General features: G+C 41.4%; 2 protein-coding genes and 1 long non-coding RNA gene across 3 annotated transcripts; 1 reads left to right on the top strand and 2 right to left on the bottom strand.

The window, feature by feature from the left end:
• Positions 1-1,474: 1,474 nt before the first annotated feature.
• egln3 (egl-9 family hypoxia-inducible factor 3) lies at positions 1,475-12,180 on the bottom strand. The gene is made up of 5 exons (XM_037071284.1): positions 11,651-12,180; positions 4,214-4,333; positions 3,892-4,028; positions 2,876-2,949; positions 1,475-2,779 (listed from the first exon to the last, which is right to left on the bottom strand). The coding sequence occupies exons 1-5, from the start codon at positions 12,008-12,010 to the stop codon at positions 2,751-2,753; spliced, it is 720 nt and encodes a 239-aa protein (XP_036927179.1). The 5' UTR covers positions 12,011-12,180; the 3' UTR covers positions 1,475-2,750.
• Positions 12,181-12,410: 230 nt separating this feature from the next.
• Positions 12,411-17,682, top strand: LOC119004403. Its single transcript, XR_005070195.1, has 3 exons — positions 12,411-13,382; positions 14,559-14,816; positions 15,490-17,682. It is a non-coding gene; the product is annotated as an uncharacterized LOC119004403 (long non-coding RNA).
• Positions 17,683-17,871: 189 nt separating this feature from the next.
• LOC119004400 (NACHT, LRR and PYD domains-containing protein 12-like) lies at positions 17,872-27,205 on the bottom strand. Its single transcript, XM_037071283.1, has 10 exons — positions 26,895-27,205; positions 26,504-26,808; positions 24,178-24,327; positions 23,573-23,695; positions 22,935-23,107; positions 20,353-22,156; positions 19,618-19,791; positions 19,252-19,425; positions 18,859-19,032; positions 17,872-18,128 (listed from the first exon to the last, which is right to left on the bottom strand). Exons 2-10 carry the CDS (start codon positions 26,533-26,535, stop codon positions 18,122-18,124), a joined length of 2,811 nt encoding a protein of 936 aa, XP_036927178.1. The 5' UTR covers positions 26,536-26,808; positions 26,895-27,205; the 3' UTR covers positions 17,872-18,121.
• Positions 27,206-27,822: the final 617 nt, after the last annotated feature.

The raw sequence follows: 27,822 nt of genomic DNA, 5'->3' as shown, positions 1-27,822 counted from the left end.
TGGTCCACACAGAGCAGGTGGAGAGGTGAGGTGTGTTTCCACCAGCGTGGAGCTGCAGAGACATCCAGAGGATCAACAGTGACACTACAGGTGAGCTCCTCGTTCATCAGCACCTGCAGAACTTTAGATCTGTTTAGATAATCACAGTCAATGTGGGAAAAATAATGACAGAGACATTTTTATTAATTCATAACTACAATTCAAACAAAATGCTCTGCTCCTCATTTTAAACAGCAGAATAAACATATAAGGTGAAACATCATCAGGTTTACATCAGCTACGGAAGCCCTGAGGGACAAGTGAGAATAAATAGATTCTCTGTTGTGTTTATGACTAAACAACAGGTGAAAGTAAAATTCTTCTTCTGTCAAAATGTGATTTTGTTTTTGTTTTTTGTTTTTTTACAGGAGAAAAACATTTTTCTCATTTGTGGATTTTTTTTTCTTTTGTGTGAAATCGAGGGAATTGTCTCTTTTTTTTTTAATTTAGATTTTTTTTAGGGGGGGGCATTTATCCTGTTTTTCTTTTTAAACCTTTTTCTTTATTTTTCTTTAAAATTAAAAAAAAAAAATTCTACTCACTCATATTTAATAAAAATCCTCTTGAATGATTTGTTTAACCTGGTGTGTAAAAAAAAATCCAGTTAAAAACTTTAAACCTTTTCTCCACGTGTGAAACTTTTCTCACTCCATCTGAAATGTGAAAATTTCTCCTGGAATTTTTTTTTTTTTTCACTGTTTCACACATGATTTTTTTTTCTCCTGATTTCCTCCTGAAACTTATTTTTCACTCAAATTTTCTTCTAGAAAAATTTTCCAGGAGTAAAAACATTGAAAAATAAATCTTTGTGTAAAATCTACTGGGGATTTTTTTTTTCTTTTCTCCTGATTTTTGGTTATTTCACAGTAGAGAATTAATTTAGACGATGAGTTTTCAGGGCCTTTAACATGTGGAGTCAATATCTGGTAGAAAAAGAGTAACTCGTTTCCAAAATTATTCCTTTAGAAGCTTCAGTAGACGTCCAGACACTTTCCTGAGTGAAATCACCAACGTGCGACGTCTTGAGACTAAATGTTTCTCGTCCAAACACTCGGAGACGTTGCAGCAGCATGTTGTGTTAGAAAGTGACTCAGGCCGCAGTGAAGTGACACGTCAGTTTTAAAGGTGCGAGTTGGCAGCGAGCGTTTTTCTTTCAGGACGGAGACTCGGGCTCAATAACGTCTCTGAGGAGCCGTTTGAACAGAGCATCAATTATTCATCCGCCCTCGTACACTCGCCGTGTGACAGCAGCTTCACTCGCCGCCCGTCAAATCTGCAGCATCAGTGGATCCATCTCCTCTTCGTCCTTCTCCACCGGCGGAGGACGGAGAGCACAAAGAGCGCCGGCGGCCATTTTAAAATTCAGCAACAGAAGTCAGAGTTTCTCCAAAATGATCAGATCATAAAGTCACAACAGCAGCAGACAGAGAGGACGTACAAACATTAGACTTTAATGGACAAGGTCACTATTTCTCTTAAAACGTGTCAACATCCGTCCTGTCCACGTCACGTACACCACAGACAGACGCCATGATTCATACAGAAAGAATTTAATGTAAAGTATTTGCACAATTTACAAGAAGGCCCAAATGATTACAACTGTATCAGAGGCAGCGTTTCACAAAGTTTATCCTCACTTAGCAACTCACTAAATTGAGCCTTTTTCTAATGGAGTCTGGCAACTTTCTCCTCAAGTAGCCGATAGTGGTTACTGTTAACTGTATTTGTAAAATTTGACATGCTAGGCATCACAAAATGTTGTCTTCTGTCATAAAGTGAGTAAAATGGTGGAATCAGCTGAAACTGTCTTCAAACATGACAAACTGACACTTTTTACAAGGAAAATAAAAAGTAATTGTTTCACATTTAAAGCCGAATATACAGGAAAGCCCAAATAATGAAGAAACTTTCACACAAGTTCCTCCTGACTCAGCAACTCACTCAGTTGAGCCTTTTTTTAAATGGAGTAAGTGGTGAAATGAATGCTAAAGTGTTCAAACAGCTGCTAAATGTTGGCAGGTAACTGACAACAAACAACTTCATGTTCTGATTTAATGCTGAATTTACAAGAAGGCACCAATGATTCAGAATTTCTCGCAGCAGTTTCACAAAGTTTGTAGAATTTCTCCTCATGAAACAACTCTTAAAATGACACGTTTTGTTAAGGGAGTCTGGTGATGTTGCTTCTTCTTCCTGTTTTTTGTCAGAAGTGACATCAGTGCACTAAAACAGTAAACTTTACAGGAATTTTAATCATCGTAGATTTACCCCCAAACACCTTTTACTAAAAACAAAGAACCAAAGTTTTCATATTGGTTCAAAGTGAAATGCAAACAAACGCAGTCGCGTCTCTACAACACTCGCATCATGTCTGTAAACTCAAACACTGTCCTCCATCTCTCTTCCCTCTCTAACGGCGAAGCTTTAAGGTGCAGTCCACGGTTTTCGAAGTCGGCAGAGATTATTGCACAAACATCAGGTGAAGCAGGAAAAGTCCAGAGCAGCGGCGGGTCACCTGAACGCATCACGCGCTCGCAGCAGGCAGGTCGTTCTCTCCAGCACACAGTGAAAAGTCTTTTTTTTTTGTTTTTAATCTTTTCTTTTAGCTTTTCCAGAAGCTTTCAGAGGTGGAGGGAATCCTGCGCTCCTCTCCTGCGCTCCTCTCCTGCAGGTCGGACGGTCCAACACCAGGGGGCGACGTGTCCTCACAGTCAGCTGGAGCTGCTGCCCTTCTGCTGAGCTGGAACACAGAAGAAGAGATCATCAGCACACAGGGAGAGAAAGAGTTAGTGTGAGGGGAAGAAGAGAGAGAAGAAGAGGAGATGTGTGTTTGTACCTGTCAGGTCTCTGAAGCGTCTCTTGGCTTCGGCTCTCTCCACAGAGTCAAAGTACCAGACGGTGATGGCGTACCTGAGACAAACCACCACAACTTTATTAACACATCCAGGAAAATGTCGACACAGAGACAGACGAGAGATAAACGACGTGACAGGGAGTTCAGTGGAGTGAAGGAAATAATAAAGATGTAAAATAAAAAACATCTACAGCTGATTTTGTTTTTACACGTTTGTGACAGCAGATGGCGCCAAACACCGGCCGAGTGTTTCTCCTGCTGACTGAAAACAAACTGACAGTTTTCTGACTTCATGTTTCATGTTGTTGATGTATTTCAAAGGTTTCTACAGAGAGTGAAGTTTGAATCTCTTTTAATTACGTCATAAATCAGAAAACACTGTCAGACATAAATTTTCTCTGGCCAAACAAATTCAAGATAACTGCAGAAATAATGCTACAAATCAACTTTGTTTTGTTTTATGTTGTGTTTAAATATATCAAATAATTGATTTCCTGAGCATAAAAGTGTCTTTTGGACATTTTCTTTGCACAAGTCTGACAGACGACATGTTAAAGAAGCTAAATAATAAATATTTTATTTTTAGCATCACCCCTGTGGGAGACTTCTACTTTCCCTCCACTGTACTTTTTATTCAACTGCTGGAAAAAACTTTGATTTTTGCAGCAAAAGATACGACGAACTTATAAAAGATCTGTTGGACTGCGACACTGTTTCTGTTACTTAAATGAAGATTCAGTTATACTTTTAAAACTAAATTCTAATAAATAAGATCTTGTTTCAAAGAAGTCAAGGACTTATTTTATAATCAAGCCGACACATCTATTCTGCTGGAGACCAGAAATGTTCCAGTTATGTTTCAGTTAACATTTCTATCAGTATCTGAGATTTGTAAGATAAAACTGCAGGATGTTAACGATGTGAGTAACGCTCAGCTTTCTGTCCTGCTGTCAGCAGGATTACTGACTGATTGGCTGATTGGTCGGTTGCTTGGTCACCTGGTGGAGTAGGAGGGCTGCACCTCGTGTGGGTTCCTGCGGTCGGACCAGAAGAAGAGCAGCCGGTCGAACAGCGGCTCGATGTCGGCCACGTAGGATTTCCCCTCGGGAAAGATCCTGAGGATGCCGCCGTGCTCCTGAACGACAACAAAGATCAGCTGATGAGCGTGACGGACGAGACTGTTGTTAATCAGTGTTAAACTTTGAAATAAACATGAAATTGTTTTCTCTTATTTTACGTCTGTTGTTTTTTTCACATCAGCACCAACATAAAGTCTCACAGGCTACAAATTACTGATCATCAAGAGGTCCCTGAACGCACCTTGGCGTTCCAGTTCTTGTTGAGGTAGTAGATGCAGGTGATGCAGCGCCCGTCACGGTTCGGGTTGTCCACGTGTTTGACGTAACCTGCCCCGTTTCCTGGGTAACACGCCACCATGGCCTGAAGACACAGACAGCACAGTTTCCATCAGACCTCGAGCTGCAACAGTTATTAATCTGTCTGATCCATAACACGACAGGAAACAGTGAGAAAGATCCTGAGATGTCGTCCTCAAATAATAAACACAGAAGGAAAGAAACCAGGAAACATTCACATTGAATCAGAAAAGTTAAAATCAAAACGATAAAAATCAATTATAGAAAAAATGTTGGAGATGAATTTAATATTTGAGAATTATAACCATCGTTTCAGCTCCAACTAAAACACAAACACGAAACTAAAAGTTTAAACTTTGGTCATCGAGACGACGTCACTGTCGGCTGAGTCGTCGTTATGACGACGTGTGATGTTTCATAAGTGTGAAGACAATCATGTGTCGTGAGTCACACACACGTTTGTCAAACAGGATCAATAAACTATGTGTCTCTCTTCATGCAGACGAATGTTTTTAACTAATGTCCAGTGTTGGTCAGAAAGGACGCGACGACAAATCACAGCAAAACGTTAAAAAGTTCTGATAAATGAACCGTTAACGTCGAGTCATCAATAATACGTGTGGGGAAAAAGTTGTAGTGGGAGAAAAAAATAAATAAATGAAACGTTGCTGCGTGATCTGACTTGCTGATTCAAGAGAAGTGATGTTGACAGATTACAGAGACTTCCTCTGTGTGTGTGTGTGTGTGTGTGTGTGTGTGTGTGAGAGATTTGCCAATATGTCTTTTGTACATCAGGGTGTGTGTGTTGTGGTTTTGTGTCGACGGCTTCAGCTGCACGTACACAAATTGCATTTATGGGTGTTCATGTTTTCATGACATGCGCACATGTGTGTGTGTGTGTGTGTGTGTGTGTGTGTGTGTGTGTGTGTGTGTGTGTGTGTGTGTTGGGAAACACTGTGATAAAATGAGTCAGACACTTTTCCTCTAAAGTAAAGTCAGTTTCCTCTCCAGCTCCAGTCAGCAGTCGACAGAACAGAACCGAACAGAACCGAACAGAACCGGGTCACTGCTGCAGTCAGCATCTCTCGACCCGTCGGATCCGAGCAGTAACTTCATGTTAAATAATAAAGATTTTGCATCATCTGCATCATTTTTTTGCCGCCTGGTTCAAAAACCACTTCTTTTTTTTCTTTTCACGTTTTTGCATCAATTTTGTTTAAATATTTCAATATTTTTCCATCTGATGGTTTAATGTGTTTGGATTCAAAGTTTACCACCTTTACATGGAAGCGTCTCAGGTTTTAATTTTTATAATACCTGTTTTTTTTAAATCTTTATTAAACTGTTTATAATCATTGATATTATTCTCTTCTTTTCCTTTTAATAAACATTTTACTTTATTTCATCTTTTCTTCTTTTTTCAAACCAACTTATTTTAAACGTTTGTTTTGTTTTCTTGATATTCAATGTTTTTGCAAAAGCTTTTTGATTTGTTTTAAAAGTGCAACGTAAATAAACGCTGAGTGATCGATTGATTGATTGATTGATTGATTGATTTTATTATAATGAGGTTGAGGAAACGTTGTGAGTGTAAAAGTATTTTTCAGACTGCTCACAGAACAACGACGACTGAAGCCGTGCGAGGACCGTGTGGAGTATCACGGGTCCAGACAGGACGGGTCGGGTTTCCCTGCAGCGCCGGGACCTTTTGACCCGAACAGGAAGCGGCTGGTAAACACAGAGCAGCAGACGATTCTCAGACATGAAACTGTGTCAACATCAACACGACTCCACGTCTGGATTTCCCTTCAGGAAGACGAACAGCTGATCGTCCGTCCAGACGCACACCGCTGCTGTCGGGTCTCTACAGGTCATCTCACGCCTGCAGCTTCAGACCGTCAGAGCCGATAATATTTTATGTTGTTTCAGGCGTATGAAGGAAGATTTGATCCCTTTCCTGATTGGTTGTCGCAGCCCGGCTGCAGGTGTAGAGACGCTGTGGTTCATCATCATCATTAATATTTATAAATGTTAAGTTGATTCCTGCACTGAGGGAACTACAGAATATTATGTTTTTATTATTTTGATTAGAAAAAAAGATGATTTTCCACAATAAATTTCACCAAAACTTCATCAGAGCTTCACTGAGTCTGAGATGGTTTTTATTATATTATATATTATTATTATATCATATCAAAATTACTCAAAAACTTTAAAAAGCACAGCCACTTTTCAGTGTTTCATTACATTTAAATCATATTTTAGATTTCTAAGTACAATAAGTATAAATATAAAATGTACAATCATAAATAATCTGACACACGAACACCAGACACTTAATTCTTCTTCAACAACTTCATTTATAGAAATTATCATTAATTCTTTGTATTGTTGTTTTCTGGGGTTTTGAAACTTGATTTATTACTTTTTTGTGTTTCATGTGCAGCAATTTAGTTTTTTCTTTTGTTGTATGTCAAAGTTTTTGTTCAATAAAACCAGCAAAGTTTTCTGACACGGAGCAGAAAAGATCAATTGATGATATTGTCAAACTGAAGAAAGTATTTTTCTTATAAAGCAACATGAAGCTGTAAAATTCAAAAGGGATTAAAGAGATTAAAGTCATTATATTAAAAACTTTAAGCATCTGATTTGATTAATTTCCCTGTTAATGAAACACTGTGGCTGCTGATAATATCTGTGAAAATATGTTAATCTTATCACAGATTAAAGAAACATGTTCGTTAACTAAACCTCTCAAACTGCATCACACACACACACACACACACACACACACACACACCTTATCTTGTACAACAAGTCTACGACTGTGACCAATAACACGCCTTTCTCTTGAGAGCTTTTATCGTCAAACACTTGTTGTAAACTAATGCGTGCGAGGACCTTCACGCCTCTACACGCTCCATGAAAGCTCAACTCCAGATTCGTTTTCTTTGCCACAGTCAACACACGCACCACTTTTAACAGGAAGGTCCTGACGTACACGGACCCTCATCAAAGTCACGGGTCCCTGAACGCAACATCAACAACAACACACCTGTAGTAGCCCGACTGACGTCAGCGTCTGTGTTTACACATGCATCGCGTGCAAAAGCAGCGGACCAGTCCCGCCTTCCTTAAATGTAAAAGGGGGAGGGGTCAGCCGGTGGCGTGGGGAGTCGGGCCCCCGGCAGCATGCGAGGGAGCTCAGAGCTGCACGTAGAACTTCCTCGCCTGCCAACGACGACAAACCCTGACGCTGATAAAGAGACGCTGACCTGCTCCGAAGCCACGGAGGCCGGAGCTGAGGGGGAACAGGCCAATCACAGAAGACTGTTTACACACTGCAATAAAGCACGTACACACACCTACACACACATCATCATCATCATCATCATCATCATCATCATCATCATCATCATCATGCAGCTGCACTGCTGCAGACTGAAGCTATGTGGAGAAACACAGCAGGGCTGGGTGGAGAGGAAATGACACTGTGGGGAAAAAAGGGATTCAAAACAAAACGCCTCCGAGAGCTGTTTTCAATTCAACTTTATCTTATCTCCTGGTGGAGAGGAGGAAGGAGGGAGGGAGAGGAGGAGCGCGGGGAGTCTGTGAGTTGTTTGGCAGCTTTCCAGCCTGCTGACGGTTTAATGGCAGAGCTACGTGTGGAGCGTGAGGCTGGAGTCGGCCTGCAGCTCCGCCTGGATCCACTCCACTCAACTCCGACACAACACGGGGCTTCCCAAACTAAAGGACTGAAGCCAAAGTCGCACTCTGGATTCTGACAGAAAAAAGATCTGAGTTTTCTAAGAATCTGACAGGATATCAAGTCTAAAGTTCTGTTATTTTAGCCCAGAGTATCAGTGCTAACAGCCCAGCAGATGAGGAGTATTTTCATCTTTGGCTGTAATATTTCCTCAGCATTCAGAACACGCTGTGATTGAGTTCAACTCTACAGTTTAAATGACAGGGATTATAATCCCACAATCCTTGGGTCCATATTGGTAGCAAATAAAAAACTTCCAAGTCATGTCGGTCCATAAGTGAATTCATTGTTCTTAGAAAATAGTTTCCAAACAGTCAGTAACCAGCAAAAGTGAGAAAAATCCTGCCGAGAGCAGAAAGAAGTTAAGCAGCAGGAGCTGATAAAATCCCTGACCGTGTCCTAAACATGCACCAATCAGCTGATCGATACCAAATTTACATTTTTGACAGCTCACTATTTTAACCCAGTAGAACAGAACCTGGTTCTCCAGCCTGGACCCGCACCAGTCTGCAGAGGATGTCAGATCCACTGCCGTCCACTCTGTCTTCACACCTCTTCAGAATAAGAGCAGCGACCGGATCCTCCTCATCCTCCGCGTGACAAACAACAGTCAGAGCAAAACCTGGGAGCTGTTTGCTGAGCAGGATCACGTGAGGGTGGAGAACTTATGTCGGTCACAAAAGCCTCTACTTACTACGGAAAGTTAGCAAGTAAATTACCGTTCCAATATTCTGGACTTTCTGTCAAAAGATACAGAAATATTCGCTCCAACTCATCTGCAACACTGCAGCATGAAACAAGCATTTCTGTGACCGAGTTTCCTGAAGCTTAAAAGTTTTTACTGTTTTAAAAACAAAAACTGTGAGAAGATGAAAGCTTATAATCTTTGCTGTTTATTTTCCTTCAGCATCTGCACATAAATCTGTGTGTGTGTGTGTGTGTGTGTGTGTGTTCCTATTGTAACTGGGTTGACCTGTTTTCTTAAGAAGTTTCATCAGATAACACACACGGACACACGCGGTGATAAAGAGTCAGTGTTTACTGCAGCACGTGAGGACCGGACGGACATGCTGAATGAGTGTGTGTGTGTGTGTGTGTGTGTGTGTGTGTGTGTGTGTGTGTGTGTGTGTGGATATCATATTGGGTGTGTGTACTTGAGTGTGTGCTTACGAGAAGTGAATAGTTGCGTACGTGAGAATGTTCACTGCTACATCTGCATCTGACTTCATGAGCTGTCACACATGAACAGGTGTGTGTGTGTGTGTGTGTGTGTGTGTGTGTGTGTGTGGACATTAAAAGCAGCATGTTTACTCCCTCTTGTCTCTTCTTCAGATTTGTTGCTGTTTTCAGGACGAATCATATTTCTGAACTGAGTTAATCTATGAAACGAAGCTGCCACAGTAACAGAAACATGCACAACAATCTTTTTCAGGTGTTTTTGTCTGATCAAAAGTCCAAAACACAAAAAACCACTTTATATTTTAATAGCTGTAACTGTTCACGTCTGAGCAGCCAGAACCAGCAAACGTTTTAATTCAGGCTTTAAAAAGATAATAACTAATATCTGACAATCAGAACGCGTCACTGCAGCAGAACAAACAGCCAGTGAAACTTCACTGAAGTCACAATCTGCATGAATAAATCTGATCTTTACCTGCATATTTCTGTCTCCTGGTTTATTTACTGTAACACGGCTGCTGAAAGATCTCCGTGTTTACTTCCCCATGTTAACGCCCTCTTACATCATGTGTTTATGGCTGCGATCATAAATTAAGCACATCATTGTTTTAGGACCATGTTGATAACTAACATTACGTCAGCACGAGCAGGTTGAGATGAACTCTGTCCCATCACCAGCTGATGGATCCTCAGAGCCTCAAACACAATCAAAAGTTGGTGTTGTTTGTCTCACGTTGACATTTTCAGGCACATCATCTAAAAACTCCCTCTGGTTTAACAACAAATCCTCTTATTCCCGGAATAAATACATAAATAAGATGTTAAAAAATACTTTTATCTACATTTAATCATTTTCTATAAGTCGAATACATCCGTCCAATCCCATGGTGGTTACCTGCCACACTGTGTATTAAGATAATATAAGTTGTATTTATACAGCACCTTTAAGAAACAGACTCGCAAAGAAAGAGTCACAATAAAAGCAAGTAAGAGTAGAAATGCAGACGGAGGAACACAGAGACATGAAACAAGTTCAATCCTGATAAATAAAACATCTGTATCAGGAGTTAAAGCAGCTTCATATAACTGCGTTTTAGGACGTGATACAGTTTTAAAACAGCAGATTTGATCTAAATCCAAGTTTGTAACCAGAAAAAACAGTGAAAAGGTTCTTTTAGATCCTGCAGCTCAACAAAGTCGAACAGTTAATTAACCTACAAATTATCAGTTCAGTTAAAAACTTTTAGAAGTCCTGTTGTTGGATTCTGTCGTCCTGACTGATTATTAAACATTAAAGGAGCAGGTTGTAGAAATTCAGACTCTGAATTTTAAATGAGGTCATAATACAAACTTTTTTTTTCCATCAGTGAATAAACAAACTGTTCTCAGAGGAAAATAAGGTCATAGAACACTGTTTGAAGCTAGAGAGGTGGCAGGGTCCGCCACATATATATGAAGTAAAACAGTATAAATTGTTTTGTCCTTTAATGTCAGTTTGTTTATTAAGTTGTGAAAATAAAGAGAGTTTGATTATTGAGTTAAAATCACTCAGTGAAGATTTTTCTCTTCTCATTATTAACATTTATTCTCCTAAAATCACCAGAATAATCTGTTTGCATGAACTGGAACATTAAATTCATTAAATTATATTCAAATAGTGAACTGAATTGTTCCATTTTGGGGCACATTTGTAAATGTTGAATAAATTCCTTTTTTATTAATTTTCTGTAGAATAACTTTACAAAGAAAGTCAAGTTGGACTTCTCACTATTTCTTGACTCATGTGTTTATATATCACACTGAAACAGAAACACCCAGAAGCTGCTCAGAGTTTAAAATAACACGTTTTAGCCCGTTAGCTTAGCAACAAGAGCAACTCAGTTTAAAATGTAAAATTTGCCTGATAAACTTCCTCCTGCGACTGACTGCGTGTTTGCTGCAGGAAGCTGTCGGGCGTCTGCAGCTCTCAGAGTCTCTGTCATCTCTTACTGTTGCTATAAATGCAAAAACATAAAGTTAAAGGAACATTATGTAGTTTTAAAGAAGAAATTCAACCTCAGAATTATAATATTTACAATATAAATAAGCTAATAATACAAACTGACTCCATCAGTGAACAAACATAAACAGTATAAAGTGTTTTGTCCTTTAAGCTCAGTTTGTTTATTCAGTTATTTCCATCCACTGTGCCATAAGCTGCCACTGTGTTTAATACACGCCATATAATTACACTATTTTTATCTTGTTCCTATATTTTTTATGTTCACTGCACACTGAGAACAAACTGAGTCAGATTCCTTGTCTGTGCACAATAAAACTGCAAAGTTTATTTGGTTGATTCTGATTTAAATTTTGAGTTATAAATCTACATAATGCACCTTTAAAAGCTGTTTCAGCCGTACGTTATCACACCTCAGGTCGGTGCCGGGCTCTTACCTTGGACCTCTCCCGGATCGCCTTCCCTCCCAGCCGGCTGGCGCACACGGAGATCAGCTTATCGATCAGGTTGAGCAGGAAGTTGATGGCCTCGCAGCCGCGCTCCGCGCCGCTCACCCAGGCGGTCTTATCCCCGCGGATGCTCCTCCGGTGGACGCCGGGGACGGAGCCTGCCAGCCGGCCGTCCTGCAGCGCTCCGGAGCGGTGCATCTCCTTCACCTGATCCAGCACCACGTCCCCGGCCAGCGCCCCGAGGAGGCCGTCCACGTAGTAGAAGCCGTCGGACAGCAGCGCCGGGACGACGCGCTCCAGCGCCAAACGCTCCACGTCCGAGTCCGACAGGTGCTCGATGATGGGCATCTTAACAGTTTGTCGTGGGGCGGCTGGTTGGACTGAATTCAGACTGTCACCGGCTCAGAGTTCTGGAGCAGAGAAATAATGTCATGTGTCAAGTTCGTGCGGATGGAAACTTGGCGGTGTTTGTCTGAGAGTCGGCAGCTGAACACCAGCTGAGTCTCACTGCGTGTCTGAGCGCACGTTGACACCGAGCTGCTGATAATGAGCCTCAGCCGTCAAGCCAGCGAGCACGGTGTACTACTTCCTGTTGGCACTTCAAAATAAAGGCCATGCGCCACAGTCATTCAGAACAGTACAATCTGGTAAAGATGCACAATATGGATATTTTTCAGCCGATAGGATAACAGATAATTACCTGACTCTCATGGCTCATGTGTATGTTTTCTTATGAACAGCTGAGTGTATAATTCATCTCTCTGATAAATAACTGTGCATCCTAATTATGTCACAGTGTTTGTTGTTTAAAAGATAATTTTCCAATTAAACAAAGTCTCAGATTTCTATTTACATTTTGCTTTTGTTATTATTATTATGATTATGATTATGATTATTATTATTATTATTATTAGCCTACTCTGTATTATGTCATCAGACTTTGTAAGGACACTCCCACACAGATTTTTAAAGCCTGCAGCTCCTCCAGTCTCTCAGAACTGAAGAGGTCTCTTGAATGAATCAACAAACTGAAACAAGTCCAGTTGACTTCGATACAGAACCTTCATCACCACGTCAACACAGCTGTTATTTTTTATCATTTTCATGAAAAAAACAGTTTAATAATTACCTACACGATCACTTACACTACATAAATAAATGTTTGTGGACTTCATTGGACACCTCTGCATTAATAAAACCAGCTATTCATCCCAATTACTCGTTGTAGAGTCTGGCTTTTATTTTGAAGTCACTCTTCCGGTCACCGATCTGCTGCTGCACAGTGAGGCCTGAGTGCACGAGAGAGGTGAGATGTCCCGGATGTGACGTTCAGGAACTTCACTCTGACCCACTTCATCTCTAACCTATATCGTGACGTCACACGTTCCTTGTATATGTCGAACACGTGACGTGTGTAGAACTGAAGCTCGAGCCCATAATGATCCGTGACGCTGTAAACGCTCTTCATCAGTCAATCAAACGGATCGATGAGTCAATATCTCGATCAGCTGTAAACACAGCTCGAGCTCAAGGCCACACCCCCGCTACGTGCCCGCGCGCTGGGCGTGCCCGCCGCCATTGAGGACTCCGTGAGGCGCATGTAGCCCTCGTGCTCCTCACTGCGGTCCGCCAGGAAGTAAACAGTGAATGTGAAGTTGAGCACGCGCCAGGAAAACACTGAGAGCAGCTGATAGGAGGAGAGCCGGACCGGAAGCTGATGGTAATAAACCCGGTGATGATAACAATGAAAACAACAATAATGATAAGAAGAAGAAGAAGAAGAAGAAGAAGAAGAAGAAGAAGAAGAAGAAGAAGAAGAAGAAGAATACAATAATTAGAACAAAAATACAAGCAACAATAAATTAATATTAAGACAATATAATCATATTAATATAACTGTACTACTATTATCCTATTGATAGAAATAATAACAATAATTATAATAATAGTATTAATAACAAGAAGAAGAAATTAGTAACAGAAGTGATAGCAATAATAATAACAACAGAAATCTACTAGTATTAATAGTAATAAGAAACAACAGAAATAATTAGCTCAGCAGGTAGAGCAGGTCGACTAGTGATCGGAAGGTCACTGGTTCAAATCCCGGCTCCAGGCAGAGCTGAGCTGCATGTTGAAGTGTCCTTGCGCGAGATACTGAACCCCACATTGCTCATCAGTGAGGCCCTGCGATGAGCTGGCGACTTATCCAGGGAGCACCCTGCCCTGAGACGAGGCTGGGATTGGCTCCAGCAGCAACACGCCGCCACCCCATGGAAAGGGATAAACGGTTACGGACAATGACATGACAATAGAAATAATTACAATATTAATTGCTTGAATAATACCAATAATATATATACATATATTATTTATATATTTATACGTGTTATATTTTATTTGATTTTGCCGAACATGTGGTCTGTTGATATAAATGAATTCATGTGGCCACAGAAATGAATTAACTATCAATGACTGACTCATTATGTTTAAAGAAGTTAAATATATATTTTTTTTTTAAAAAAGTTATTTAATATAAAACAATATTTGATTAGAGCTTTTAAACTTTTGGGTATTATCAAATATTTTGAAGAAAGATTCTGAAGAAGAAAATCAAACTTAGAATTTTAATCTTTACAATATTAATGAGGTAATAACATCAGTGAATAAACAAGCTGTTCTCAGAGGAAAATAAGGTCCCAGAACATGAAGATAGAAAGGTGGCAGGGTCCGCCACCTATAAACAAAGTAAAGCTCAGTTTAAGATCTTTAACTTCTTTCCCAAAACTACAGCGTAGTATTGTCAACCTGGTATCCTCTGATCCCCTGATGTGTTCAAGGACCTCTGATAATAAAATATTTAATAAGGAATATATCATTCATTATGTCGATGCAGCTGGTTCAGACGAGTCACGTCGTGCCCGTCATCGCCGCTCGCTCTCTGACCTTTGTTCCCAAGGAACAAGTTCATACGTGAGGCTCGGCAGCAACCAGCTTCCTGCCGTTGGATGAAAGAAGCTGCGCCTGAGGACGGCGACACCCCCCTAATCAATCAGGATCTGCTGCAGACTGGGTCCAGTGTAAACAGTGTGGTTTTTCCAGAAACAGCAGTGCCACAGAGAGCACAGGGTCACAGAGGGGGGAGATATTTTTGGTAAGTTCAGCTTGTTTCTGTCACATCAGGTCAGGCTGGTGGACGGATGCTCGCTCTCTGACTTCTGTTTAACTCAGTGGAAAACAGAACTGTGCTGTGAAAGAGCTCTCAGAGAGACGTACCTACAGAGAATGATTACCCAGCTGCAGTTTCCACTGGAGTTTTTAAGCCTCTTTTAGTCTCTAGTTTCAGTTTCACAACAGATTTATTGGTTTGATCTCGAACTATATAACTATAAATCAGCCCAGCCAAAGGTTCCAGTTACAATGCAGAGGGGCTGACAAAGACATCACAGACAACCATGTTTCTAATCACAATTTTTTTTAAACAGGTTAGGCTACGTAGCATATTCTCTCTGAATGACAATGAGCATGTCAGTCTCTCTCCGACGTGTTTAAAGTTAATTTTACAGAGAGAAGGAAAAAAAGGGGACGTGAACTTTATCTGCATTAAAGTGGCAGCAGAATGACCTTGAGTGCAGTGACAACCGAAGAGCAGCCAGCCTATTTAAATTAAATGAAAACCACAGGTTATTTGGGGTAACCTGACTGTACTGTGTGTGTGTGTGTGTGTGTGTGTGTGTATGTATGTTGTGTAATCTCACTGTACTGTGTGTGTATGTTGTGTAATCTCACTGTACTGTGTGTGTATGTTGTGTGTTTTTGTGCTTCAGATGATGGCAGTTCAAACTCCAGTCAGCAGCTTGTGGTGCGTACGTGAGAGAAGCTTCATCGTCTAAGTTAACCAGTAACCAGAGGTCTGCTTCCTGTCTGATCTGCTGCCAGACTGATGGAGTGAAACACTCCTTGGCAGCCTGTGTGTGTGTGTGTGTGTGTGTGTGTGTGTGTGTGTGTGTGTGTGTGTACGTGTTGTAATCTAAGAAAAATGTCAGTGGTTTACGTTACAGCTCAACTGATGTGTTTAATACGGAGGAGTTTGATTGAAGCTGCTGATGGCTGATAATCAGCAGATATCAGACTGTGCTCATTTTTCACGCCCATGAAATCTCCAGTTAATTTAACAAGAAGCCTTTGAGGCAGCGTTTGTGATGAAACTGCTTGAAACTGTAACTGCATGTACTTCTGTAATAAACGACTACAGTCGTGGTCAAAAGTTCACAACTGCTTGTAAGGAACGTGTTCATCGTGTCGGTCTTCGGTTCCAATGATTTCTACAATGCTCATTGTTCTGTGAAGGGAAACACACGGGTCAGGGTTAGAGTTAGGGTTTGTGTCAGATCAGGGTTAGGGTGTTGAGCCGGCACATACACCGGTCATCCTTTCTTTCCTCTTGATGTTGAAAGCTTCCTCAGGAAGCAGAAAACAGAATAAAGGACATGTAGGCAAAGACAAAGTAAGATGAGATGGGATGACTTGAGCTTTTGGGGTGGGTTGACTGGTTATGGTAAGCATAAGTGTGATGAGGAGGATTTATGTTGTGGATTTGTGGTTGTAATGGTGGTATATTTCAAAGACAGATGTTTTGATAGTATGGGTTATGATCAGTAAAATAGAAATGTGAGGATCGGGTAGTGATAGGCATGTGGTCACTGGGGTTATGGTTCTCACATACAGGTTACCTTTCCGGCTGGATCTGGACCCCCTCCTTCTAACTGAAAGGAGCAGAGATAAAACACAGGTGAACACTGAACAAACAATCAAAGGTAAGTATTCAAAGAGTTAGTGCAGCATGCACGTTGTAAAGAAGAGGTCGATGTGATTCACACCAGTTGTACCGTTCATGCAATAAATAATGTAAATAAATATTGCCACAATCCATCCTAATCCTAAAAGTCGTAGAAGAAACATGCACAAACAAATACATAAATAAATAAAATAATCAACATTTTGGTGTCATTTACACCTGCAGGTTGGCCTCAGTGACCTTTAAACAGCAGGGTTAGGAGACAGTATGGTTTTTAGAGACCCAGGGTAGCTGAAGCTGAGCAGGATCTTTTGTCTCACGCTCTTGTGGTCAGGTCAGGCAACTCTTGAGAGATGTGTGTTTGTTTTTTGGGAGGAAAACCATGCATAGTGTCAAACACGAAACACAAGTGTCGAAGGGTTCTACTTCAAATTCCTCAACACGTAAAAATCAATGGCATAGTCAAAAGTATACATGAACAGTCCAGTTATTAACTGTACAAGGTGAACACTTTCACAATATCTGGCAGATAAAACATTTGCAGCCTGTGTAGTGTATTTTACACACTAATCTTCCATTGCTGGATAAACATTGCTGACTCCCCATCCATGTGGTTCAGGCCTGTTGATGCTTGAGGATGAATCAAGTGTATTTGGAAATGTATGGGGGGGTTACTGTGCCAAATCCAGTTACTGTGGGCGAAGGCCAGGGTACACCCTGGATGAGTCGCCAGCTCATCCCAGGACCCTTACTGATGGCAGTGGCTGCCACACAGGTGGCCACTGCACATCAGGAGCAGTTTTGGGGTTCAGTACCTTGCTCGAGGATACTTCGACATGTAGCTCAGTTCCACCCCAGGGGAGCCGGGATTCGACCAGCAACCTTACGATCGCTAGTCCACCAGCTACAGCCAACCAAAGTTGAAATGTTTTTGGATGAAATACCATAGATGGACAATACCTTATAAATAAATAAATAAAGGTAATTCATGGTCCAAACCCTATATTTTAACACGCTCAGTGAAAACTGTGACATCTTTTGTTTCTATTGTTTAAATATAGTGTGTAAAACTGTTTATAAAAATCTAACAAAAGGAAGGGTTAGATGTTAATGTTATTGTGTGTTACAGGCCTAGTGTTGTGTGCGTGTTTGCCTTGTGTTTTCACTCAAGTGTTGGCCTCTTTCTCAGCCTCCTCCTTGCCTGCGTGTGGAGGTCTACACCTGATCCAGCTTGCCATGTAGCCCAGCTGATAGTGCTGCAGGAGCCAGAGTGACTTAGCTACAGATCACATTTTCCTTTGGACACTGCTTTTCAACTTAACCCTTTATCAAGCACTCATTTAAAAAAAACATTTTCTAAAAGGTGTATCTATAACAAAAATATATAAGAAAAACACATATGAACTTAAAGGAACATTGAATTTGAATATGTTTTAAGTACCATAAATAACACACACACAAATATATATACATACATATATTGCATAAATAACAAATATAACATGTATCAAAGTCCACTCCAGTGTAGTCCAGTCCAGTCCAGTCATTAATGCCACACAGCAATGCCATTTTGGATCTCATCTCCACACACCAGCTGCTTCAACCTCGCTGGATCATCAGGACACAGGTGATCCTCTCAACACCTCTACCTTCCTCATCAATCAGACTCTGACAGAGAGAAGAGAGACAACAGAAGTGATAAATGAGTGTTTACAGAGACTCCCTCCATCAGCTGTCAGTCAGTGATATAAAGACCAGCAGGACTTCAGTCCTGTTCAGACCACAAGTGGAGCGGCTGTGTAGCGTAGCCAGCTTCCTTTCAGCTCTCAGGTTCACGTGTTGGAGTGAAGCTCACAAGCTCACTGAAGGACACAGTGAAATAAACTGCTAAGAGTCCCTGAAGGCATCATTACTGCAGAAACAGAGAGACTTAACTGCTCACTGTAATGATGATTTACTGATGTTAAAAACCAGAGTCTCAGTCACATCTGAATATTTCATCATGGTTAATATGGAGCCTGTTTTAAATATTTGGACAAAAATCTATGACAGATGGACAGGTAAATATATGACATTAAAGCTCCTACATGTTCATACAAAGACTGACAGTAAAATATCTGCTGTGGTTTCTGGACTTCAGCAGAGGTTCTGCTCTGTAGAAAAAAGAGCCAGTGATTTGCAAGTTCTGTTCAGACTGGTCTGAGAGCTGTGACAAAGATGAACTGATCAGTTCTTTAGTTTTGAGATGAGAGAACAAACACATTAAGATCCTCAAGTCTGTCGCCGTTCTCTGACAGCTTCACTGAGGAAACCAGGAAATACTGGATCTTTACTTTGATACTAACTGTGTTCAATACAATTCTGCTGGAACATGGACTGACTCCAACCTTCTACTGACCTCAGAGTCTCCAGTCTACAGTTTGGACTCTCCTTCAGATCAGACAGCAGCTTCACTCCGGAATACTGCAGCTGGTTTCCACTCAAGTCCAGCTCTCTCAGATGGGAGGGGTTGGACTTCAGAGCTGAAGCCACAGAGTCACAGCTGATCACTGACAACCAGCAGCATTCCAATCTGAATAAAGAATATATGATGTGGATGAAAATAATTTTAAAACCCAATATGGTGTGTTTAGTTTTAAATTAAATAGCTAACAGTGACCAGTTTCTTTCATATTATGTGACCACAGACTACCTAAATTTAGTAAAGAAACATGAAGATATGAACAATATGACATTTACAGCTTTACACATGTGAGTAATGTTTGAAAACATTAGCAGTCTATGAACTGACCTCAGAATCTCCAGTCCACAGTGTGTACTCTGCAGAAAATCACACAGCAGCTTGACTCCTGAATCGTGCAGCTTGTTGTAGTTCAGGTCCAGCTCTCTGAGACAGGAGGGGTTGGACTTAAGAGCTGAGGCCAGAGAAACACAGCTGATCTCTGACAAACTGCAGTCCCTCAATCTGAATAAAGAATAAATGATGTGGATGAAAATCAATTTGTAGTCCAATCAGATTCAAACTCTGAAGCTATTGACACTGACAAACTTTAAATCATTTCTTGTGATTTGTGAAGAGAACTGACACTTAAACCTACTGTTATGGAATTAAACTAAGCAGAGAAACATTGCACAAGAGCAAAACACATGAACTGACCTCAGAGTCTCCAGTCTACAGTTTGGACTCTGCAGTCCAGCCGACAGCAGCTTCACTCCTGAATCCTGCAGGTTGTTGCGACTCAGGTCAAGCTCTGTCAGATAGGAGGGGTTGGACTTCAGAGCTGAGGCCACGACTTCACAGTGAGTCTCTGAGAGTCCACAGTTATTAAATCTGTAAAAAAAAAAACAGTTAAAATATAATAAAATCTGACATTTTATTATGAAATGCATGTGTTTTGCATTACACAAGACATTAACGTAAGCAGCTATTGCTCAGCTGGTCAGTCACTAATCACCAGATTTGCAGATGGAAACTTGAGCTCCTTCTGTCTACATGTCCACATGTCCTTGAGCAACATATTGAACCACAAATTCATGTTTTGTTGTTGTGTTATATGACTAATGTAAACTTGAGACTGCTCTCATGTATTTACGTCATGTTCTTATTTGTATTTTGTGTTGTTATAAAATGACAACTGTTAGAACATTTTCAACACAAACTCTGTAGTTTTCAAGTTTTCCTGCTGGATTTCTGGAGCCACCATCACCCAAAGACACAAGAAGGATCTCTGTACACATTTGTAGATTAACACATGTAGAATTATTTCAACAAGCAGGTTTCATTCTAGTACACAAAACTTTGATAGTGTGGAAATTTATATCGTGCATGTGTGTAAACTGTTCATCTTTAACCTTCATGCTGCTTTAAAATGAGAATCACATCTGAACTTACCGAGCCTTTCTGCAGTTCCTCACAGCTGGAATCAGTCTCTGTTTTCCTTCCCATGATGTGTTGTACTTCTCTGTGTCCAACTCATCCAGAACCTCCTCTGACATCTGCAGCATGTAGGCCAGAGCTGAGCAGTGGATCGCAGAGAGTTCCTTCTCTGATCTCTTCTCTGACTTCAGGAACTCTTGGATCTCCTGATGGACTGAGTGGTCATTCATCTCCGTCAGACAGTGGAAGATGTTGATGCTTCTGTCAGGAGAGATCTTATAACTGTTCATCTTCTTCAGGTTGTTGATGGCTCTCTGGATGGTATCTGGACTGCTGTCTGTCTGACCCAGCAGGCCTGCTAAGAGTCTCTGGTTGGACGTCAGAGAGAGGCCATGAAGGAACCGAACAAACAGGTCCAAGTGGCCATTTTCACTTGTGAGGGATTTCTCCATGGCTCTGCTGAGAAAGTCATCCAGGGATAAGGGAATATTTCCTCTCAGGAAGTCCCCCAGGACCTTAGAGTTCCTGTTGGTGTGACAGTGGAACATGTAGACTGCAGCCAGAAACTCCTGAACGCTCAGATGAACAAAGCAGTAGACTGTTTTCTGGAAGATCTCACTCGCTCTTCTGAAGATCTCTGTACAAACTCCTGAGTACACCGAGGCCTCTGTGATATCAAGACTACAGCGTTCCAGGTCTTCTTGGTAGAACATGATGTTTCCTTCCTCCAGCTGTTCAAACGCCAGCCTCCCCAGGTTTAGAAGAACTTCCCTGTCAGCCTCCGTCAGCTCCTGTGGACTCGTCTCACGTCCCTCATCGTACTTCTGCTTCTTCCTCTTTGTCTGAACCAGCAGGAAGTGTGAGTACATGTCAGTCAGGGTCTTGGGCAGCTCTCCTCTCTGGTCTGTAGTCAACATGTGGTCCAGAACTGTAGCAGTGATCCAGCAGAAGACTGGGATCAGACACATGATGTGGAGGCTCCTGGAGGTCTTGATATGTGAGATGATTCTGCTGGACAGATCTTCATCACTGAACCTCCTCCTGAAGTACTCCTCCTTCTGGACGTCAGTGAAGCCTCGTACTTCAGTTACCCTGTCGACACAGGAAGGAGGGATCTGATTGGCCGCTGCGGGTCGGGAAGTGATCCAGACGAGAGACGAGGGAAGCAGCTCCCCCTGGATGAGGTTTGTCAGCAGCACGCTGACTGATGACTCCTGTGTGACATCAGACACGACCTCACGGTTGTTGAAATCCAGTGAAAGTCTGCTTTCATCCAGGCCGTCAAAGATGAAGAGAAGTTTACAGACAGCGAGCTTCTCTGCTGTCACCTTCTGTAATGTTGGATGGAAAACATGGAGCAGCCTGAGAAGACTGTACTGCTCATCTCTGATCAGGTTCAGCTCCCTGAACGACAGCAGAACCAGCAGACTGACATCTTGGTTTTCGGAGCCCTCTGCCCAGTCCAGAGTGAACTTCTGCACCGAGAAGGTTTTTCCAACGCCAGGCACGCCGCTGGTCAGAACGACTCTGATGTGCCTTTGTTGGTCAGGTGAGGCTTTAAAGATGTCGCAGCACCTGATTGGAGTTTCACTGGAGGTCTTCTTCTTGGAAGCTGTCTCTAGCTGCCTCACCTCATGTTGGGTATTAACCTCTTCACTCTGTCCCTCTGTGATGTAGAGCTCAGTGTAGATCCTGTTGAGGAGGGTTCCACTTCCTGTTCCATCACTTCTCTTTTCTTCACTTCCTTCAGTCACACGTTCACATCTCCTCCTCAGACTGATCTTATGTTCATCTAAAACCTCCTGCAGACCAACATTCACTAAAAAGAGACAAAAGTTTGAGACAGAAAGAAAATTTCACAATCTGGTGATTATTTTCATCACCGATAACAAAGATCAATATAAGAATTAATTTTATTTATTTATTTAATTGATTTCTTTTTCCTTCTCAAAAACAAATTATCAATGACAGAACTTATTACAAGCAATGCTTTTATTGTAAACAAAATTGCCCTGCCATTTAAAACAGTGCACCTTCAAACTGAGAAAAAATGTGTCCGTTCTTGATAAAACACTTTTGTAGACATAAATTTAATGTCAGCTTGCATGTTCTTATAAAAACGGATGAGTTTCCCCATTGGGATTGATAAAGTGTGTACATAACTTTAATCTAATACTTTTTTTGTAAAAGGTACCTTTTGTTTACAAACAGCATTTTGTATCCCTGAAAATACGTTAACAAATTTAAACATCTGCATGCTGCATTGTAAACGTGACATGTTGGTAGATGTAGAGATGACATGTGGAGACGACTATGAACCACTGGAGTCCATGGGGCGCAGCTGAGGAGCAAGTTAAAGAGAAAATTGATTTTCATTTCATAAAATCATCCTAAACCACAAACTCGAATTAATGGATTTTATCAAATATCGCCCAGCCCTTATGAGAATATATAGTGAAGGTTATAAAGCCCAGCTTAGAGGAAGCATCAGAAATGTGTCTCTGGGCTTCTGACTCTGTGTCGGTGTTCGTGTTTGACTGACAGCAGAGGAACAGCTCTGACTGTTCATCCACAGTCCAACTCTTTCTGGATCTTACCTCCACATTGGGGACAGGAGGAGTCTCCTGGTGAAGTAGACTGAACCAAGTCTGAGGTGATGCAGCGTCTGCAGAACCAGTGTCCACAGCTGGTAGAGACCAGATCCTTCAGGACGTCCTGACACCAAACACAGCAGGACGGCTGCTTCCTCTCAGAGTCAAGTCTTCTCTTCCTGTGGAGACATTTCTTCATTAATGATTTGTTGGTTGTTATTAATACAAACTCAACACTTTCTGAAGCTTTTAAATGATTAAACTCTGTTAACATCTTGTCTTGACTTTATTTTTTCCATCAAATCGCCTTTAAATTAATCAAATCACGTGATAATTTATCAACTCATGTTTCATCTCATGTACATTTTTACCATTTACTTTGTTACTTTCAGCATCATCTCAGAGACCTCAGTGAGGTCAGCCACCGATCAGCCCAGCCAGCAGCTCTACATGATCTAAACACATCTGAAGCAGATTCACTCACATTTTGAATAGTTTTAATATTTATAGCCATAAAATAGACTCCATCTTAGTTTCTGCACCAGATGTGCATCATGAATATAAATCTTTCAGCAGAACATTTAGTCTTCATCCTCAGTGCATCATCTTCATCAGGTCAGTTTACAGTAAAAACAGTGTCTTACTTTGGGTCTGAGGGTCCAGGTTCAGCACTGAAGACTGGAGGAAGAAGATCTTTGGACCAGTCACTCTTCAGAGACTCACAGCTGGATCCTGGAGGTTCTGATCTCTGTCTGTTGGACTGAACTCTGCAAACACCAACATTTTATTCATCTCACATGAATCTTTGATAAATTATCTGATGAAAGTCATTGATGAAGCTCTAAACACACAAACAGCTGCTCCTGTTGATGATCAGGAGGTTTAAAGTTTGGATCAGTCCTCTTGGATTAGATTACATCTTTTCTCTGAGACTGACAGCTGTTACAGACACTCAGAGGGAGATGGACCAATGATTCCTCTCTCAGTCAAACATTTTAGTTTGCAGCTACATGAAGAAAATGTGGACAGTTGAGTCATTTTCATGACATGTTAAAGGTCCAGTGTGTCCTCATAAACAAACTGTTGACTGACACCAGTTTGACAAAGTGTTCCTGAGCCCATGTAGTAATCTTCTCTATACAGACATGTGTTTGACAGAGTGCTGAACCTTCAATCATGTTACTCTACAGCTGGTAAATGGCAAAACTTTACCAGCAAACACTGACTGAGTCAGAATCAGTTCTCTTACTTTGTGTTTGAGGGTCCAGGTTCATTACTGAAGTCTGGAGGTTCAAGTTTGGACTGATCACTCTTCTGAGACGGACAGCTGGATCCTGGAGACTCTGATCTTTCCTCCTCTTCCTTCACACAATCACTCATGTTCTGGTCTGAAGTCGGTCTGAGAGGTGAAAGAGTGACACTGACTGTGAGCTCAGGACTAGAATCAGGAAACAAGTTGAGGCTGTGTGTGTCTGTGTCTTGCAGTCAGAGCTAGTTGCTGTGTAACCAGAAAATACACCTCTACACCGTGAATAAATGGCCATCATTCATAATAAGCCAATTACGTAGCAACACTGGTGGTGGCATCGGAGTAGGATAGAATCACAGTGAACATGGTAGACAGGATTGCAAGCAGTAGGATAGGATCACAGCAGACCTGGGTCAGCGAACAACTTGTTTGAAATGTCTTGCTGCCATCAAATTCACAGATATCAATGAAAACACTCAGCCTTCTTGCTAACCATGCCTCAGCAGGCGGCAGAAGGTCGAGCCCTGCTCTGTACTGCCACCATCCATCCTCAGGACACTCTGGGATATCCACCAGAGCCACTGCCCATGAAGCCAGCCATTCTCACAGTCAGACTATGTTCCTCATCCCATCTGCGGGACATTAAAGGATTTCTGATTCTGATTCTGATTCTGATCCATGGTCCTGCATGCAGACCAACAAGTGCAGCACCTCCTGCCATCCAGGTGAGCTCGTGAAGGACATCATCACCTCCACCCTGCAGCTGCTACGTCACCACCAGTCCATCTCAAACTTGAACTTATGCTGCACTCCGGCAAAGTATTCATGAAGATATGACTCCCTCTCTTTCACTATCAGTGTCTGCTACTGCAACTGATATTCCTGGTTTGATCCCAAACGGTTACTGCAAACATCACATGTCCTGTACAAAACATAGAGCTAAAAATGAAATTATTGTACAACCTACCATCCATTGCTCCAAGCTGCATTGTGCCAGTGAGCCATATCGTGACCCAGAGCTAAAAATTTCCAACTCACATGCCATTAAATGCAGAAAGAGCTTAGGTTTGATATATTTAAATATCAGAGGTCTGTGTAATCAGGTTTAGATTCATTGAAAATTGTTTCAGCTGAAAACTATCACTGATGTTCAGCGATAGGGACACAGCCTGGGCTCTAGCAAGGTGTACTGGTTAACTTAGACAACTCAGACATGAATGTATACCTTCACTGGGAAAAGCAAAGTCCAACTATCACACAGAATTAATCTCCAGCTCTTATACATACCCATCCAAATTTTGGAAATCAGTAAATGTAAATAAAAAAACAAATTCTCCACATCTATAACTTCCAGTATAACATTTAATAATTACCAAATAATTAACCCATCAGATATTTGTGGTGCTTTTAGCAAATATCTTGCTGCTGCTGTAAATCAATGTGACCTGATGTGATCAGGTTCTGCTTTCAAGAGTCAGCTGCTGCCTCGTGAGCCCTCATCGGACCAGACCTGTGTTTACACTAAACTTCACTTCCTCTGTTGTTAAGGAGACACTTTAAGATATAAGGGAAGCTACCGGGGAGGATAAACCACACCTATATTTTAGTTAAAGCTATGTGCTCCATTTATTTCTCATGAAATGACTTGTCTTTTTAATCTGTCCATTTCTTCTGGAGTTATTATCCCTAATATCTGGAAAACTGCACATGTTGTCCCACTGAATAAAGTGATAAAGCTGATCTTAATAACTACTGACCAACTTCTAAACTGCCTCGTCTCACTAAAGTCCTGGAATCAATAGTCAATAATCAGCTCACATCGTTCCTCTCAATATATCCAGTGTTGAGTCCTCAGCAGTCTGGTTTCAGAGCTATCATAGTCCTGTTACTGCGATCACCTCCGTTACTAATGATATTATATCTGCGGTTGATGAAGGGAAATACTGAACTGCCCTCTTTGTGGATCTGACAAAAGCTTTCTCTTGACCATTCTTTCCTCATACAGATGTCAGGTGATGTTGGTTTTGATGGTAGTTGGTTCAATGACTACCTGTCACATAGACAATGTGTGACTGAAGGGAATGACTGTTCTGTGTTTCTGCCGTTGTCTAGAGAGGTTCTGTAAGGTTCAATTCTGGTCCTGTCTTATTCACAACCTATGTTAACAATATTACATCCTCTGTCACGAACTGTAACACCCATCTTTACACTGATGATACAGTCCTGTACTGCTGCACATGAAGCCATTAAAATTCACCAGCAAGCTTTTAACAGACTGCAAGATTCTCTCTTTAACCTGAAATAAGTCTTCAATGCAAACTCTCACAAATTCATGAAGTTACCAGGAGCCGGAGACATCGCAGACACTGGTCCCAGTGTTACCAGTCTAACAGAACACTGCCTGTGAGCAAGCTAAGACAAAAATTGGTTATTCATACAGAAACATAAGCACTTCCCCTCCATGTTCTGCAGGATACGGATCACTGAAGCTGTCTCTTTATCTGTCCTGGATTATGGTGATGTCACCTGTAGACACACCTGAGTCTCCTCTCTCTGTCCACCACACTCACTGCATCACTCCTCCATCACTGTCTTCTGGATCAAACAGTCGAGATCTGGCCTCCCTGACGCCTACAGAGCAGACAGGAAGTCACACGCTGAGACAACAACATAACATCCGGCAGTTTTCAGAATAAAACACTCAACAGCACAAAAACCTAATCCAGACGGATCCAGGCCTTTCTTCTTCTGCGGTTTGGTCTGTTTGTTGTTGTGTTTATAACACACGTGTAACTGCTGTCGCGCATCATTCAGCTGTCATCGCGGGAACACCTCGGTCTCCTCCACTCCAGCTGTCCGGCGGTGCTGCGCCAATGCGGCGGATTCCCGGGAAGCCTTGAGAACCGGCAGTCCGACCCTCCCGGACCCGGTCCACAACACAGCAGAGCCCGTGGAAGTGAACACGGACCTGACGAAGTGTTGTTTTAACTCTCACCTCCGTCTTCTTTCTGCTCCCTCCAATCAAAATGGAGTCTGCAGATCACTTTCACTTTCAGGACCCCTCCCCTGTGTGTGTGTGTGTGTGTGTGTGTGTGTGTGTGTGTGTGTGTGTGTGTGTGTGTGTGTGTGTGTTTACAGTTGTTGGTTTCACACATGTCAGAAGGAAATATTATATAATATTAATACATACTGATGATATAATAAATATAATTATTATTATTACTATGATAATCGGAAGAAGAATAACAACAATAATAATAGCAATACTTAATACTAAAATTACATAGATAGATAGATAGATAGATAGATAGATAGATAGATAGATAGATCGATAGATAGATATTCTATGTTAAGGAAACATTAAAAGTCATAAAGGAAACATTTTCACATAGATACGTGAATAAATAAAAGAGACTATTGGTTTGAAAGAAACCTCTCCACTTAATTTAAAGCCATTCCATGAATGTACTGTAGAACCCAGAGATCAGCCCAGCCGTCCTGACACACTCACACCAGCAGATGGAGCTGTTTGGTAATGTAAGTAAAAACGTCTCATTGAGCTCTGTGGGTCAGTGTGATGTCAGGCAACCTTATCCATCTCCTCTCTGCCTTCTGGCATCGGGCTTGGACCAAGTTCTGTTATTT

This window comes from Acanthopagrus latus, chromosome 16 (genome assembly GCF_904848185.1).
Source record: "Acanthopagrus latus isolate v.2019 chromosome 16, fAcaLat1.1, whole genome shotgun sequence".
Classification (NCBI taxonomy): Eukaryota; Metazoa; Chordata; class Actinopteri; order Spariformes; family Sparidae; genus Acanthopagrus; species Acanthopagrus latus.
Note: the sequence above shows the minus strand (reverse complement) of the source record. Positions and strands in the feature narration are given on the sequence as shown.